Source organism: Haemaphysalis longicornis, unplaced genomic scaffold (assembly GCF_048455015.1).
Source record: "Haemaphysalis longicornis isolate Haplotype H1 unplaced genomic scaffold, Haemaphysalis longicornis Haplotype H1 scaffold_1, whole genome shotgun sequence".
Lineage (NCBI taxonomy): Eukaryota > Metazoa > Arthropoda > Arachnida > Ixodida > Ixodidae > Haemaphysalis > Haemaphysalis longicornis.
Window position 1 is genome coordinate 124,523,636 of NW_027526203.1, and position 17,869 is coordinate 124,541,504.

Below are 17,869 nucleotides of genomic sequence, written 5' to 3' on the forward strand. Positions count from 1 at the left end.
ACGGGAGTGCAAGCGCAGCATACGCAGCTGGTGCACGATAGACAGATTCGCATACTCAGGGAAATGTTCTGGAGCCGGCCGCTTATGACGAGGCGGTCAGAATATAGGTCAAGGGTTAGGTAGTACCTCTACATGAAGATAGCAGCGGTCTGCAGAAAATGGTGCATTGAAACGGATGAGTGCACTGTCCCTGATTTGCTCCTGGCACCGCCACAGTCGTAATCCCATTATGCCGCTTGTGAGGGTGTCTCATGCTTTTTGTCTCCTCAGTGTGGGACGTTTTGCAAGCGGCTCGTGTGCATCTCATTTAGACCTGCATACGGCTGGCTAATGCATGCACCATGGAGTCCTGACAGTATGTTGCTTCTAAATGCCCCCCTGCCCGGTTATAGGAGCGTGCTATATCTCGGAGCTTTGTGTATTTTGGTTGCCATTTGAATTTACGGTAATGTTCCGCTGCCAGTTACCCCAGTGCTTCAAGGTGGTCGTATAAAATTCTGTGTACGTTCGTCTACCGGTTGACACACCCTCTCCGGATACATGTAATTTTGCAGGCGAGCTGTACATTGTCATCAAGGACTTGTCTCCCTCCGCAGCGCCCTCCTTGGTCATCGTCCTTGTTAATATGCTTGCCCAAGCCCTAAAGACTATGGGGATCCGATTGGTTGTTTTTGTTATGTTATACGCTATTCACACACTACCTTTTTAATGCATACTAGAAGTTGCGGACGTACAGTTTTACCGCCAATACAGCTATTTTTTCTTTCGTTGTCTTTCCTGATGGTGGTTAAAAGCGAAAAGCGAAAAAGCCAATGTTTTCGAGATTTCGGCGCGCGTTAAAGATCCCCATGTGGTCAAAATTAATCGGGATCCCTCCAATACGGCGCATCTTATCGCCTGCGTAGCGTGTGCGCGTTAAATTTGGTAATCAATCCATAATTTTCTTTAGTTGCCGGTCCTTCCCGCCAGATTTCAATGTTTTAGGCCTTTTTTTTGCAAAGCTGGAAATTGCTCTTCTTCCGAATAGCCTCTTGCTCGAGGGAATACACTCAGCAGTCTGAGGCTTTGCTTTTGGAGCGTGGCCGGCATGGTTTTATCTTGGCCTGGACTATACATGTTGTGGGGAGAGATTTTTCACCACCTTTAGGCTTCCAGATTGAAGTGGGAAAAGTTTCTCGAGCCCCTACTAACAGCAAGTAATTTTGGGATTCAAAATTTTGGAACACTTTGATGGCTAGCATGCGTACGCCTTAAAGGATCGTAAGTTTGATACCGGGCGTTTTTTACTTGTACTACATAACGAAAAAATGACCCCTGTGCTCTACCCAGAAATTTGTCTCCCAACAGTTTCAGGCGTTTCGGACTATGTTAAGCGGCAACCACGTGGAGCGTTTTTCTCGCGTCTGGCGGCCGTCGGCGTCTCCTGGCGGTGACGTGAAAAACGTTTCAGAGTACAATTTACCCCCTCCAGATAGGTTTGTTAGCTATAAATCACTGAAAGGGTCAAATTGGCTCGGACTTTTCTTGAATTTGGTCATCTTCAACGTCTCTTTCGTGTCGCGGCTAGGAGACGCCGACGGCCGCCAGACGCAAGCAAAACGCTCCACGTGGTGGCCGCTTTGCAGCGGGGTGGGCATATTTAAGTGCCTGAACCGCAGTAGGGAGGAACTAAAGCATAGTTAACAGGCGGAATCATTGTCAATAAGACATTGCCTGTTGGTTACACCAGCGTCTATTTGTTCATCGGATGAATGGCTATGCAAACGGATTGAAAAACGTATGTTCGTAGCTAGTGCACCTTCGTATGCACACCAACCGTAGTGCACCTTCGTATGAACGCCTGTTCTTCGGTGCTTTTTATAAGGCGGCTTTATTAGAAAAAGTTTTAAAGATGAATGTAAACTGCTTGAACATACCTAACAATACAAAAACCTCTACTAAATGGTTCTTACTTGGCTTTACGGCCTATTATGTAATAGCAAGGGGCGATAAAAGAAGCCAATGTATATTACGTGAACTACACATCTTTGCTAGTAAGTAGACAAGTGACTAACATGGCTTTGTGCCAAGTTTGCTGCCACGGCGGCAAGTTGTTAAGAGCGAATAAAGAGAAACGTCAAAACTAGCAAAGGCCCATAGTCCTCCATCTTGCATGCGGGGAACGTATTCAGGGCACAAGATGACGAAAAAGAAACTGAGGCATCCTTCTGTCATTCAGCGGAGCCGGCGCCCAGACTACACGCTTTGAGAAATATTCCCCACTGCCGACAAGGGGGTCACGAACTCAACGCTCTCGACCCGTCGGCCGAAAATGTCTCTTGGGTATAGCAGACCGCTGTCACCATCCATCTCAGGACCGAGCGAAATCTTCTAACGGGCAGCGTACTATGGTGGCAGCAAGTGGGCACTTTCAAAGAGGCGTTGGTGTTGCGCAAGCTTGCGAGTGCAGTCATGCTCTTGCCTTATACTTACTCATTCGTCTTCACGCCATAAATTGCTCCTGCAAAACGGTCGGTGACAGAAGAGGGTCGGTCGACTGTTCGGTGCAGCCGGCGAGAGATGTCACCACATGAGGCACTTGCGTTCGCGTTGTTGTCTGGGTGTACGCGGCAGGCCAGCCATCGCTGGAGCGGCTGTTTTAGTACACATACAGTGCTGGTTAGCTCTGCCGAAAAACGCTTTGATTTGTTACTTTCAGCGACTTGTTTCTGTCGGGACGAAGAGGAGTCAGCCAGCGACGCGACATGGTCTAAGAAGAGACAGGTTACGGCGAGTCAACTCATTTTACTTTGCCGACGGCAGAGTGACGAAAGAGTGGCGGAGGACCTAAAAGAATGTTCACTCAACGACTCTTTCAGAACGAACTGACCAGACTGGACACAACAAAACGAACAAAAAACACTTATGAGAAACCTAGCGCGAAACCTGTAGCTGAAACCTTTATTGGCGCTTGCCTGTCAGCTGAGTCTATGTTTTGCTTTGTGCAGACCACTCAGAGCATATGGATGTCCAAGAGACTGCTCTGTTACCTTGGAGCAAGGTCATAGAGCGATCAAACTACCCCCGCTTGGCTCCTTCCGCAGCAAGCATGGGCTATGTTTCACACGATGGGATTGAATAAGATTGGTGCTGGGCCAGTTGGTACGCACTTTGAAGAACGGTGGAACCCAGCCTTGAAGACGCGTACACCAGGAAAGACCAGGGAAACCCACGCAGCTGTGTATTGCCGTTGTCCCTCCTCGCGTACGAGTTTTCAAAACTGGGTTCAACCGTTCTTTAAAGACCGAATGTGCCCATTCGAAGTACTGTGACATGCATAAAAATACGTTACGGCAGAATTAGGCGTTCATGGAACGAACAAAGGGGCGGCTATTGAGACAGAAATACTGATATCGCTGTGTTTTTTACCCTGCCATGAAATGTACGCCTAATCTCAGTTTTCTGTCCTTAACAACAGTGCAGAGGGTTCATGGTACGCTGTTATTAGCATCAGAGCAAAACTCGTGATGAAGTCAGTTCCAATAAGAGCTCGGTCGAACTTTGTTGGGAGCGCAGGCAATGCTTTCTGTATTGCGTGTGGTTATCAGTGCCGTTGCGACGTCTGCTTGGAGTTAACATTTTTTTTGCATTCCGTATTTACCGTATTATATTTGTTGATATCATCGACAATGACGGGGTTAACAGCTTTCACTTCCCTTTTACAATTATAACGAAACCACAAACACCGTTGTAAGCGTTAATATACCCTAGTTTAATGTGCCATTGGTTTTCGTTTATCAGTTAGGTATTTCTCGCCTGACATCGTTGTTTTAACGGAAAATCGCTTTCCGGCAGGTGTCGTGAACTCTAAGTTGTTCTGTGTCAAAAATATTTAGCTGCTGTTCAACTGACATCGCGAACTCAAATCACGGGAGAAGGTGAATTTTGGCCCAGCCGATCACCTCATTTCAACCCATTAAATCTCGTCTTCTTGATATTTCCAAAGAAATGAAAGCCACGTACTATCCGGTGCTCATTACCATGCTCGGTGCTCCACGACAGAGTTTTGCGACCAAATACACAATGTTTTAGCATTCACTGTTGTACTGCTGAGAGAAGTGGCTTATGCCATTCTATTTTCCAGAGGGGAACGTCGACTTCTAAGTCATACAGTAATATCAGTCTCTGCTGCTAAAAGAGACTTCCCTTCGTTAACAAGCAGCTGTTATAGCTGCTTCGAACGTGGACAAGGCGCATTTACAATGGCGTTTCCAGTGTAACTTGAATAATTTTGAAGAGGAGTGCAATTTCATGTGGAGAATTCTATGACGTTACATACTGTGCCCTTAAAGGAGCAATGAAGACAAAACACGACTTTCGTTCCTTCAAAACATTACCTCGTTTGAATCATACTGGCACCACTTTTAACGTAAATGTCCCTCAAATAAGCTTCATGATTAGGAAAAATGGCAATGGCCATGTGACTCACTTGCTCATTTCCCGCAACAGAACCTATGATGTCATACCACACAGCTCTGCGATTGGCGGAGGCCGGCAAAAGCAAATGCAAGTTTTGCAGGGCTGATAATCTTCCTTCACAAGCTATTTTGGCTTAAATGTAATGCATATATTCCTTTCATAGAAGTAAGAATGGTGGGTTAAGCATGAAAGCTACGAAAGTACACGTAAACATTGAAGTACCAGAGCGTGCTGTTGTTGATACTGCGCACACTTGTCGTGTCATAGCTGAACAGCAGTATGGCGCTTTCGGGTTGTCCGACACGACACAGGACGATTAGCCCAAGCGACATTGTCTTGCGTGACCCTGTTTGTCGAGTATACCCTACATTTCACAACACGAGTACTTTCTACCGTAATAAAAAGAAGCCAGGCGCAAATACGGTCAAAAACAAAGCAAAGCCGGGCAAATGTGAGCCACAGTTTGGTAGCGCCATCTGGGAGGACTGACGGTAAACAAGGCGCTGTAGTTCGCTGGATGCCTAGTGCCGCGTTCGCGTTCTCTTCAAGGCCTGCTTTTCTGACGTCATCGCTGACGATCTAACGAAACACAGGATTTGGTGGGAGAATCGAAATTTTAACATAAATTGATTAATTTCTCAGTGAACAAACTGTCGTTTGCTGCCGGACTAGCACTTGGGGAATATAATGCACCAAATCTTTGAAATAAAACAAACGTGTACTTTGTCTTCATGACTCCATTAACCCAACATTCGCTCTACTGTATATGTAAAAGCAAACCGCGGCGCAAAGAAATGAATCTATGAACTGTTTCGTCGTCTGGAACAGCGCAGACACGAGCGTACAAAAATATTTCCGGCATAAACAAGCCTGGTTTCTATGCAAAAAATCTGCCGAGTGTCTCCTCCCTGCGCTGCAAATTTCGTCGAAAGATGATCGTCTTCTGCAGCCTCTTCTACGGATCTACTTTTTGTCTCTTCCTTGCCCACGCCTCACGCTCTTCCCCTCCTTTCTGGGTGGTCACATGGCAAAAGAAAGAGATGTCTGCGGAATTTGTAACAATATTCCCGCGTTCGCACTTCTGGCGCAACATTTGTTGATACATGTAGTTATTGTCTGGCTTGCCGCTCGAGCCACCAGCTGCAGGCTTGCACGCGAGCCATTTTTTGTGTTTTGCGGTTAAAAAATTGTTTCTTATGTGTGTTTTGCGTTTGCTACCGCAAAAAGCAGGCCGAGTTCTATTGCTAAATGAAGAAACTGCGCACGTATCAGTTACGTATTTATGTTTTCGTTCATATATGCCTAATGTTTCGTTTTTGCTGAATTAAGATGCATAAAGTATGCCACCAGATTTATATATTTTGAAAATGTTTTGCTATTATTAACGTCCAGTTCGACAATTCTTTTTTCTTTTTTGATGGGTGGCTGATTCAAAGTATATGCGGACAGACGGGCCGACGGACGGATAGACAGACAGACAGACAGACAGACAGACAGACAGACAGACAAATACAGATATTGGGAGGCAAATAAAATAAATGAAAAAGAAAATGCCTCTGCCCGCAAGACAAATCCAGCAACAAGAAAGACAGACAGACAGACATGCAGACCAAACTTCTGAAGCTTAATTGAAGTTTATTTTTTTCTTTCCACATACAGGGCGCGATGAAGGAACGACCGGGGGAAAAGCAAAAGGCAACAAGCCTGACAGAGGCTTGTCCCCCGACAGCAGTCTTGCACGGCTATGCTTTACATGAAGAACATACTATGCAAAGTTACAAAGCACACATCTTTATGAACATCATAATACTATTTCAGCATGGCATACATGTACAAAAAGCAAATAACTTAAAAAAATACATCCCAGTAATGGCCCAAACATTCTATGTCCCCATGGTAAATGAAATAAACAAAAAATACAAAGCACCTAAAAAAGACAAGTTCGAGCACGCTATTTACAGATACGCAGTCTGAAATTTTATGAAAATTGTATGTAATTTTTTAGAATTAGTGTTTTATACTTCTTTGATCCTATATTACAGAAGTCCATGAGGTGGCCCATTTTATTTAGATGGGTGGAAGTTGGTAGTTTACGTGTTGCTTACCATAGTTGTGTACTGTATGGTCTCTTTATTGGCAGTTTACGGAAAGTGTAATGCGAACTTTGGGCATAATTGTCGCTGACGTATAATTTGTTGTTGCTGATGTAATGTAATGACTTGAGTTAGTAAATTTGGGTTGCTCGCAATATATTGCGTTTTTTAAACAGTGGGCTAAAATGCAGAAGTCGAGGTGGGCCTGCATGTTCTTCGAATAGTCTTAAAATATTTAAAATAAAATAAAATACTAGCGTGCAGTAACTTAGATTATAACAGCGTGTAGTACGGAAATTTCTTTAACCATAAGGCGTCAAGTCATGATAATTTGTATACACAACCCATCGATTTGCTATGTCGTACAGTTAGTTTATCAACATGAGTGTTCCAGATGAAGTTTTCCTGTAACCACACGCATAAGAATTTTTCCGTTTTTGCGTGCTCAAGCTTAGTTAGGAGGAAAACAACATCAATATTTTATCTAGTGTTGTGTTAACATGTGCAATGATTATGTACTTGGGTGTTTCCGCGTTCAGCTGCAACCTGTTTATGTGAAGCCAGACGGATAATTGTTTCAGACAAGCATTCACTACGTTTTCGAGTTTGGTAAACGAAGATAATGTAAAAATATATTGGTGTCATCGGCTGACATGATATATTTGGGTAGTCACAAATATGGCACAGATCATGTATGTATTGGATAAATAGAAATGGCCTAAGTATGGATCCCTTGGGTACAGCATATTTAAGTCTAACATTGATGACGGCGATTGGTTCACTTTCACAAATTGGTAGCGGTTAAATAAGTACCTTTAAATTAATTTTAGCAGAACACCTCGAGCACTATATTTCTGTAGTTTAGTCAAGAGAAAATGGTGTAATACAAAATCAAATGCTTTGCGCAGATCTAAAGTGTACAGTGTATTCTCAAAATTAAGTATAATGTCATGTTTGACACTTAGCAGCACTTGTTCCATTTAGTTCTCCGTCGGAAAACCATACTGCATGTTGCTAATTATCTTTAATCTAATAAGTATAATGTCATGTTTGATACTTAGCAGCACTTGTTCCATTTAGTTCTCCGTCGGAAAACCATACTGCATGTTGCTAATTATCTTTAATTTATTAAAAAATCTCCAATCAGTTTTTTATGGCACCCTCAAATCCTTTCGACAAGAAAGGTAGAACAGAAATTGGTCGGTAGTTTGACAAATCCTTAACGTTACCGCTGTTATGTACGGGAGATATTCTGGCTGTTTTAAGACGGCGGGGGAAAATTCCAGTTTCAAAAGTTGCATTTTTGATGGCGATTAAAATTGGGGATATGATGTCAGACACGTATTTAATAAGGGTTCCTTTTATCTCGTTGAAAGCGGCGGCAACATTATTTCTGATGTTGTTCAAGCTTGTTTCAATTTCAGACGGTGTGACAGGTGTTAGGGCTTCTTAATTCATAACCGGAAGCTCGGTCAAGTTGGGTATTTGTACAGCGATGTTAGATAGAGAGAGAGAGCGAGAGAATAATAGAGAGACAGAGAACTTTATTCATCCAGAAGTAGAGAGCTAGCAAGAGGTGGTTCATCTTAAGTAGCCCTATTTACAAAATATGTCTTCATTGCTGAAGCAGCGCTGTCATTGGTCAACACTCCAGTGGGAGTTTCTATATTAAGCGTAGGGATACTATGATTCTTTGAAGTCAGATTTTTTTATCTCATTCCACACTTATTCGGGTCATCATTAATTTGGAGAAAAAGTTTTCATATCTTATTTTCTCCATCCCAGTGTTTAACTGATTTCGATTTTTATAAGAGTGAACTTATTTAAATCAAGAGTTTCTACAAAAGAATCATACATTTTATTCTTCCTTTGAATTTTTTTCGGGAAATCTACGCTAAGTTCGGGCTTTCACACTTTACTAATGCTCGCTTTATCTCGCTTGAGAGGAAATGCTACGTCATACATGTTTAAAGTTTTTAAAAGAACTTAAACGCAGCGTTTGGGTATTTTTCGCTCAGTATACTCCTACAATCTGTATTACTTACAAGTTAGCGAAATCGGTTCAAACTGTGTTCATCAATCCTGTGTATGAGCTCATGTTTGTTTTCAATTTTTCGGATAGCGGACAGAAACAAAAAATCGGTAAGTGATAAGAAACAGGCAGCGGTATCAGGTGGATGCACATTTGAAATACACAAGTCCAATAGCTTTGTGGCTGTCCCTGTGAGGCGTGTTGTCTTAGTGATAAAACTTGTGCAAGGAAAGGAATTAATGAGTTCAGTTGGATGTCGGCATGAAGGATCACCTACCAGCATAGTTATATTTAAATCACCTATAATTACGAAGGTCCTGCGGTCACTGCAAAGGTGACAAAAGAGGCTAAAAATAAAAAAAAAAGTTAGTTCTCAGCGGGAGGCGGATAGATAACAACGGTACAGATACCGATATTCACAGGTAAGCATTTGACGTTGTGGTTGATAAAAGAAAATTCTGCCTCTACCTCATGAGGTATTGTTTGCTGAGCATAAATAACAATACCCCGGCCCCGTCCATGGGAACGCGTCAGCCCGTTATATACCTAATTGGGGACACATGGGTCACTTGCATCACGCAGCCATATCTTCGTAAAAAGGAAAACATCAAAAGTTAACGAAATGCATTGAAAAAGATTGCACAACTCATCTTCTTAGTTCTGAGGTTTCGTGCTTTTGAAATGAAACATAAAAAACTGCTCATGGTGATCGTTAAACAAATTATTTAGACACACACATAATGATAACAACTCGCTTCAGAAACTGCCATTACGAATGAAAACTGTAATGGCAACGTCATGTCAACGAACACCATTTACTCCGGCAGCGAGGTCATCTTGTCCAGGTCTGCCATGCTAGCAATACGCAAGGCAGGAGCCTGTTCGTCTCTCCGCGCGTTCACCTTCCCTGAAGCTGTCCACACAAATTTGCAATTTATCTGTTTTCATTCTGAACCGCAGCACCAAGAAGCTGTTTGCTCCATCTCGTTAAGTGCTCGTTAATGTAGACAAGGCAAGATGTCTCCAAACCGAGGTCCTTGGTAATCATTCTCATTTTCCTATCCTTAGCGAGTACGTCGTTCCTGTTTTTCCGCTGGACAAGTCGTACGATGATGTTTGACTGATCATGTTGTGCTGTGGGCATTCTGTGGCACGCACCGATGTCGGCCTCCGTTAATTCTACCTTCGTGAGTGCGCCAATTTTTGTTAGCATGGTGATGGGTTCCCCGTCGAGGGCGACGCTTTTTATTTCCACGTCATACAGCCCCTGGTACTGATCCAGCTCCTCACCTCTACGGGATAACTTGGAATTTTCAGCCTTCAGTTTCTGGTTTTCGTTCAAAACCAGACGTGACGATAAACACTAAAATAATTTTCCAGGATTCTGAATATTTTGTGAGTAATTCGCTGTCAAATCTTACTCCCCACGCATTTCTATGGCATAGTTTCCATGGCTCAGGAACCTAGTCGCCCAACGTCCGAGACTTGAAACTCGGCTCAAAGCAAGTTTTCAACCCCAATATTAGCTGCGTAAAAAGGATTTAGATTTCGCTAAATAACTACAGAGTAATCACTGTTGAAAGGACTGCCATGAGCTGGAAAGCTGCACATGATGGAAGCACATGCAGTCGATGTGCCACGTTTATGTAGTCCTAGAAAGACCGTCGTCTTTGAAACCTCTTAAAATGAAAGTGTTTTATGCGCGGGTAAACCAAGTTCTCACCGTCGTCATATCCTTCACGGAAATGACTACGCCAGGAAAAGTTCCATTGACAGTGTCTCCGTCCGGATTCGAGCCATGAACTCTCCCGCCGCAGCGGGAGCTACACAGCGCTATGCGCACTGTGCTATGAATTCAAGCGCAAATAGGCCGAGGAACGCGCCGTATATCTTTCCCACTACCCCTTATTCATTCAGATGGTGCTGTCGTCTAGGAGAGGCGAAGTGAATTAGTTCATCATGATGCTAGTGAGCGCCGACAGTTGGCGCCTCGATGCCAGCGTCTTCGTGTACGCGGGACGAGGGTGAATTGAGGCACCCTCCTCCAACTACTGCTTTCGGTTTCAGTTTTGGTTCGGTGTTGTTGGCACGGCTGGGATTTCAGTCGGACTAACGAAATGTTCCGGCGTGTGCAATCCAGTGTCTAACGTTGATGCCTCTAACGGTGTCGTACCGACGTCATATAAACAGCGATGTGCAAGTTCGTATGGATGCACAATTAACATTTAAATGCTCTTGAAGGCACATTTCACTTTCCTGTTTTACCGATTACTATGAATGAGGCATCAACCAAATTTTTTACCCCATTATTGCCCATTACCATAGCGCCATTCACAACTTTTTTAGCTCAGTATGCTCTCTCACTGCTCCCGAAGAACTCGCGTAGCATTTTCCTGGACTCATGTGTAAGGCAATTTAGATTTCAAGGGCGACAAAAGAAAAATGAGTCCAAGAGCCACGAACACACACACAAGAAGAAACACACGTTCGCGCTTTAACGTGAAAATTATTTTTCGAGTATCGCAGCCATTTTGGATGAGAAACACAGTTAAAATGCTCAAACGTAAGAACAATACAAACACACCCATTCAGCAATAGTGCATTACCATGGAGCTAGAAAACAGAAAAGAAGTTCCAATTTTTCCTCGAACAGTGACAGTGATGGCGTTCTTATTCCTTTATTTCCCGGTTTTTATATATAGGAGGATTTTATAATCTCGCTCTTGGTTTGAAGGGAGGCTAGCTTTGGCAACTTTATTTTCTCCAGTCGGAGCGAACACATGCATATGCTACAATGATCTCCCATCTGCTTGAATCGGTGACGTCTTTATTATTAGCACCCATTGTTGTCTCTTAGTGGTCCAGGACAGGGGCCCTTTTTTGCGCTGTTCAATTTTCCTTCAACTCTTATACGTTATGGAAGAAGACAAAACCTACCAAGTATAACGTACGATTGGAATAAAAACAAGCGGGAAACACAGGACACAGAAGAAAACGACGGGACAAGCTGGCTCGTTTTTGCAAGCTAGTTTTTGACTAGACAAGCTGCCAGCTTGTCCCGTCGTTTTCTTCTGTATCCTGTGTTTTCCGCTGGTTTTTATTCCAATCGAACATGTACCAACTAGCCCAGTCCAGCGCCTTGGTAGGTACAACGTAATATCGAATACAGGTATTTTTCAACCTTAAAAATGCCGGTAATGAAATTCAGGCCCTGCAATGAAGCTGTTGAGGGCTTTCTTCGAAACGCACGTTGAACAGAACTGCTGCAGTCTTCCTTTGCCTATATGAGCGTTGTCTTTCTTCCACCGACCTCCTTTCCAATCATGTTTCAAAATAAGGAAGCAAATTAGTACCAGGGCTGTTTGAGGGTTGCGGAATAACGGAAATTTACGTGAGATTATTAGAAAAGCGCGAACTTTGTTCACCTATGTTTTTTTCGCGTCCTCTATTCCTCATTTCTTACTGTAATTGGCCACTCGACTTGGGCGGCAAGAAGGTGATTCTCAAAAGCATCCTTCAAATACTGGCCGTGTATTGGCGCTCCTACCTTAGAGAACCACGTTCAGGGTATATGCTGTATACTAAACTCATGTCGTCATTTTACAACCATTTCCCTTGTTGCAAAGCTCCCTGAGGCGCTGTAGACGGGGGAAGTCCTGTGTGTCTACCGTGTTTCACGTCCATGTTGTGTGGAAGTTAGAGTGTGCCTCCCGCTTTGGTGGCGCAGTGGCTGAGGAGCGGCTCTAGTGATTGCGAGTCCTCTTTACGACTCTCGGCTACGGCGATCGCTTTTCTGTCGTAAGCAAAAATAAATAAAAACATCCGCAGCCGATGTTGTGCAGCAGGATTCGTACAGGGAGTCCCAATTATTCCGCTGGCTTCCGCTGCGGAACGTGTCATAGCCAAGGTGTAGTACCACCGGCCCAAAAAACGGGGACTTGAACTTTGAAACAAAGGGAAGGAAAAGAAATTTTTTTTTTAAAATCGTCGCTTGCAGGCCTATGGTTTGAGCAACAGGGCTTTAGCAATTGAATATAAACTAAGATGCGCACAGAGGGCCACTGCTTTGAGTCAACTTTGAGTGAATGCTCGCATTAACTCCACCTTTTTGTCAGAGACACGCTTAGCTATCACTGACGTCTATGTAGAGAAGAAAAATCCCTAAAATTTCAGCTGAGTCCGCGCTGAGCGCAGTACTGACCACCGGCTGCCGACATCAGCTTCCACTGACCTACGTCGTTACTTCGACATCACCTGTACCTGTTTCTAGGCGCACTAAGTTCCTACGTGCGTGTTCCTGAAAGATAACAGCAGCGAATATTCTGAAAAGTGCTTTTGTTGAATTGTATGGCCCAGCTATATGACACAGCCGCAGCGGGCGTCTGCTAAATATGAGCTTCGCAATGCGCTTCTAGGGCGCACAGAGCACGCAGAGCATTGAGGCGTAGCGGGAGACTGCAGCTCTCTTCGTCTCTTTGGGGCCTCTTGGGAAATTTGCACAGAAGCGCTCACGTTTCGTTCGCGTGCACTACAGGGGTGAAGAGCGAAACAATACAAGTATTGATCCTGGCAACGTGTATCACCCTAAGCTCGTTTTTGTTCTTGATTTTCTTGCAGAATGGCGTTATTACCTTCAAAGAATTCATCCGAGCCATTTCCATCACTACAAAAGGCAATATCGACGAGAAGCTAAACTGTGAGTATCCGCTTTCCGCTCTCTCGGTAACTGTGGAGTCGGCCGAAACGGTGGCAGAAAAGGCGGTGCCGGTGCCTGGACCACCCATGCGCATTTTTCTTGGTGAAGTGTTCACAATGGATCCTTTGCAAGCAGTGTTTCCTGCTCCAAAATACTACCAATCTCTTCCCTGCTCGTTATGACGTCGTACCTTTTTGTTGGAAACCGAAGCAGGCTCAGCCCCCAAACAACTCATAGCTAACAAAGATAAGGTTGCACTGTTGTAGTTACAGTTGCGTGGTTCAACCCGAAATTATCTTGATACAGTTTTGTTTTTTGAACGTTAAAGAAGTCGCCATGTTTATTATTGCAGTTAGCGGGAAAGGCAGCTTTGCTTGCTTGAAGCGGGTATTTTTTCCGTCATGCCCTTGTATTTGCTTGAACATCGCTGCGCAATTGACGTTCTGGGCAATGAAAATCAATTAGTTTAAATGCTGCTTACTCTTAATGCAAGCATTCAGCTATTAAAACAATATAGGGCTCCATGGAAATTGGTTGTGAGGAATTGTGGTTCGTGTACACAACACAACTCCACTCAAATTATTGCTTTACAAAAGAAGTGTCGTCCCGCAGGCGTTCAGCATTTGTTTCACTTTGTGCAGTATTCTTTCTTACCTGTATTGATGAAGAAACTGCTCCCGAACTCATTGTCGTCTCCACAGGATTTTTCACGTAATGTTTCTGAGACATCAAGCACCGATGATTTCAATTTGCTGTATCCGCACGTCTTCTATTTCAATTTATTCGTGACTGACCCGACGTATTTGTAATTTTTAATGGCGTACGCATTACGCAATAACCAACTTCTACTGGTCGACTAAATCACCGGTAGTGTATTAGAGAACGTGAAATTAAAATTATCACTAAACGTAGTGTTTTGTTCAGCCACTGAAAGCATCAAATTGATCAAGTAGATTTTTTTGTGTTGGCTATCAACCTTACCACGATCGCACTTCAGCTTTAAGAAAAAAGCTCCTTAAATTCACGGCGCCTCACCATGGGCCAGGCTTAATTCATAAGCGCCCTCAGCTTAAACAAGGCATGCTATACGACGGTGTGCGAGATGTGCCAATCTTGGGATGTCTCAAAGGAACCATGAAAACGAAACACAAGAATGTTTCATTCGGAAGATGCCTACGTGGAAGTAGGTCATGCCAATTTTAAAGGAAACCATGAACAGCTAAGCTGGGCATTCAGGAAAAACTGTGACAGAGTGGCGAGTAACAGCCCTTTGCTCGCACCCCCTCTTGCGTAAAAAGGATTGTTTTCTGCATTTTTGCGGTCACCGACATCAGCTATCATCAAAAGACATGACTGCGTGATCTCAGTGGTTCCGTTTAACCCTAAGTGGAGCCTCTCAAACGTCATCGCTGTCGACGTTGTGTGCCCGCAAATCAGAAGCTTTGGAAAACTTGTTATTAAAAAAAAACTCGGTGCCTTTATTGCCCAGAACTGAATTCAGCGGGCGAGTAATGAAAGGCTAGTTCTTTAACATTACACTGAATATATTGTTCGTGATGATTCGTTTAGGCCAGAAGGCACAGCTACCTTTTCTTCTTTTCAAACTAATATTGTCAACATGTTATTGGTTACACAGGGCATCGTCAAGGATTACCGCCACGGAGTGTATCAGGCTGTTCTTTAACAGAAACTTCATTAGATATTTGCCGCTGTTTCCATTACATACTCTTCTCTTCATGGGACAGCAGAGCTCTATGAACTGTCACCAAAGCAAGATTGTGTAAGAGGAAAACAAATCGGAAAGAGACACGTTCTTCTTCTTCATATGATTGTGATGCCGCTACGCCACAAAAAGGCGGCTCCTACTTCGCGGTCTATTTTCGCTGTAGCGCCATAGGACTTTTATGGCTACTTGTAGTAAATTTGTGTTCTCCGATATATTGCTCAAGTCACTGATATTCCCCGTAATCTTGACTTGGCCACGGCACATTTGTGTTTAACGTGTTTATTGCAAGTCGGGATAGTTAAAGGGGGGACGCAGGAAAATAAAATGCATGACAAATATGCAATGCGTCATGGGAATTGAACCTAGCAGCCTTCAACAGCTGAACAAGTGGCCGACACACCATGCAGATATTCAAAGCTGTAGGGGAAGGCGGGATAACAATATTCAAAGTAGTACCTCTCCCAAACGTTAGGTCACAAGTCAACCAAACCTATTCGGTATGAATGACGGCTTGTGCCACTTATAAGGACATAATGAGAAGGTCTGAAAATCTTCAGAGCTAAGTGGATGAATGGTAGATAGCAGGAAACGTCAAACGTTTCGAGCACAAAATGTCCTACATTTCTAGATGCCCAATAATTTCACGAGTAACTAGTAGATGTTCTTTTTCTTTCCGCAGAGTGGCGTTTACCAGTAGACATGGAAGGAAAAATACCGTATTCTGTGCCAGTGGTTCTCCAAGCCGTCAACAGCGAATCTTTGGTGGACAGCCTTTTTGAACTCACTGTGCAAATACGAGACCATTCTTAAAGTCTTGTACCACAGCTACCACTGAAGAGAAAATGCTAGTGTACGCGAGACGAAAAAACCGGCTTTTACCAGAAACTGCTGGTCAACACTAAGAAAACGAACTGAACTAGCACAGCTACGCCGCATCTAAGAGTCCCTAAAGCATGGAGAGGGCATTTTGGGACAAGTTCTGACATGAAGAAAAAAAGGGAGCCGAAAACAACTGAAGGCCCTGAGGTTTTAATTTAGGTTAATGCGCTAGTAAAAATAATCTCGTCAACATAAATGTAAAATATATTTGAAGGCTATAATTTTTGTACCGGAATGCAAAACAAAAAGCGCAATGGTGATGTCCAGAGGGACCATGATGGTATTCACTTCCCTGTAGAAGTCGCAATTGGTACCGGTTCTTTCAGGACGTGAAGAATGGTGTATACTCAACACTTTTTTAGCCGTGTATTGCAGAAAGAAGCATAAGCACTTTGAGTCAAGAGTTGCAGAAAGAAGCACAAGAACTTTGAGTCAAGAGTTGCAAACTATTTTAAATTAGTTGAGGAGATCATTGAGTTGACTATTTTAATAGTGTTAATCCAGTGAATACCTTTGTATGACAAGGTATGCAACGGCCTCCCTCTACACATTTCAATGCTTAGAATTTCATGTACAACGAACGAAGTCATTTGAACTGGAACGTTTCTCTTTTCCAATGGAATTGTTAGTGGTTGTAGTAGCGTGAATCAGGGACCGCGAAATGTTGCGGCCGCTTTTATGGACCACAAAAAAGACTGGCTGCTGCCAGAGTAGTGTATCGTGGATACCCCTATATTGCAATGCGTATGTGGCCCAGACTGGGTACTGCTTGAATCTTATCAAGAGGCAGCCTAGTTACCTTTTTAGCTTGGGTGAATGCGCCTGGCGATCCGAAAGAAACATTGACTTGTTGAAAGTGTACGGTCTATATTTCAGACAAGCTAATCCTTCCGAGGCCAACCAGCAACAGCCAGGTATCAAATAGCTTAATTGAGAGGCGTTCTGGTTGGTACATGGCCGTCAAGGCGCTTGTGTTTGCAGACCCTTGGAATCATTTTAATAAAAACAAGTGAAAGCTGCGAGAGTGTTTGGGTCTTAAGATGTAAGACGTGATAGCGTTACCTCGTCGGCGAGGGAGCGCTTTGGAACAGAACTGTTTCACCATACACGCTCTCGAAAGGCTGAAAGTTGTCTAGGGGGCCGAGACTAGCCGCGACGGTTTGATACGCAGCGGCACATGAAAACAATGACTCATAAGCAGGAACGCCACGTGCAGAAACGCCAGAACTAACCCCACAGCGCAGGCGCGGTGTGTGTGCACACCACGTGTCCTATCTTCTCCGCCTTACTTTCGTTGTCGACGAGTGAACCTGCACGCGCACTCCTTCCCAAAGTGCAGTTGTCATCCCCACTTATTCCGACAGCGAGCGGGTGGTCGCTTTTCAGTGCTGCTGTCATTGTTTCGGGCTGGCAGTGATGACGTTGTTTTTGCGGACGCCCGACCAGCGCCGCTAAGCAGCGCGGCAGCCGTGGTCGTTTATTACGCATGGACGCTCTTTTAATAAGCCAAGTGACGCTTTTGCGATAAAAATAATGTGGGGGATGTCGCCAAAGGATGCACAGTTCAACAGAAGTCGTAAATGTTACAACGTTACGTTCAACAAGAATTAACGCACATGCATGCTACAGCGTTTACCCGTGCTTTCGCTCTTAGAGAAAGGCAGAATCGAAAGGGTTGCATCGTCAGGAAGCGGACGGCACGAGCGAGTTAGAGAGGCAACGAGCGCGGCACTTCAGCAAAGTATAAAAATTGCAAAATCATGCCTACTACCACCTGTTGTGCAATATGGGCACCGTACGTGGTAGCGGTTAAAGGTGACTCCTAAATACTCATTACCTATGCGTAATCGTCATCAGTCTTTTTTGTAGCAGAATCTGTACGCAAATGTGAGAAAATGTAAGCAATATATGCCGACGACACGAGTTTGTTCTTCACTGGTAAATCCGGAGTTAGCCTAAGCAAGCATGCAAACAAAACCCTGTCC

The 17,869-nt window shown here is 43.9% G+C and overlaps 1 protein-coding gene across 1 annotated transcript in view; it reads left to right on the top strand.

Moving 5' to 3' along the window:
• LOC144179623 (frequenin-1-like) overlaps window positions 1–17,869 on the top strand; it is a 672,708-nt gene that overhangs the window by 632,706 nt on the left and 22,133 nt on the right. The window contains exon 5 of the mRNA XM_077708048.1: window positions 13,201–13,279. Coding sequence (XP_077564174.1) covers window positions 13,201–13,279 — 79 coding nt within the window. The remainder of the gene's footprint in view (window positions 1–13,200; window positions 13,280–17,869) is intronic.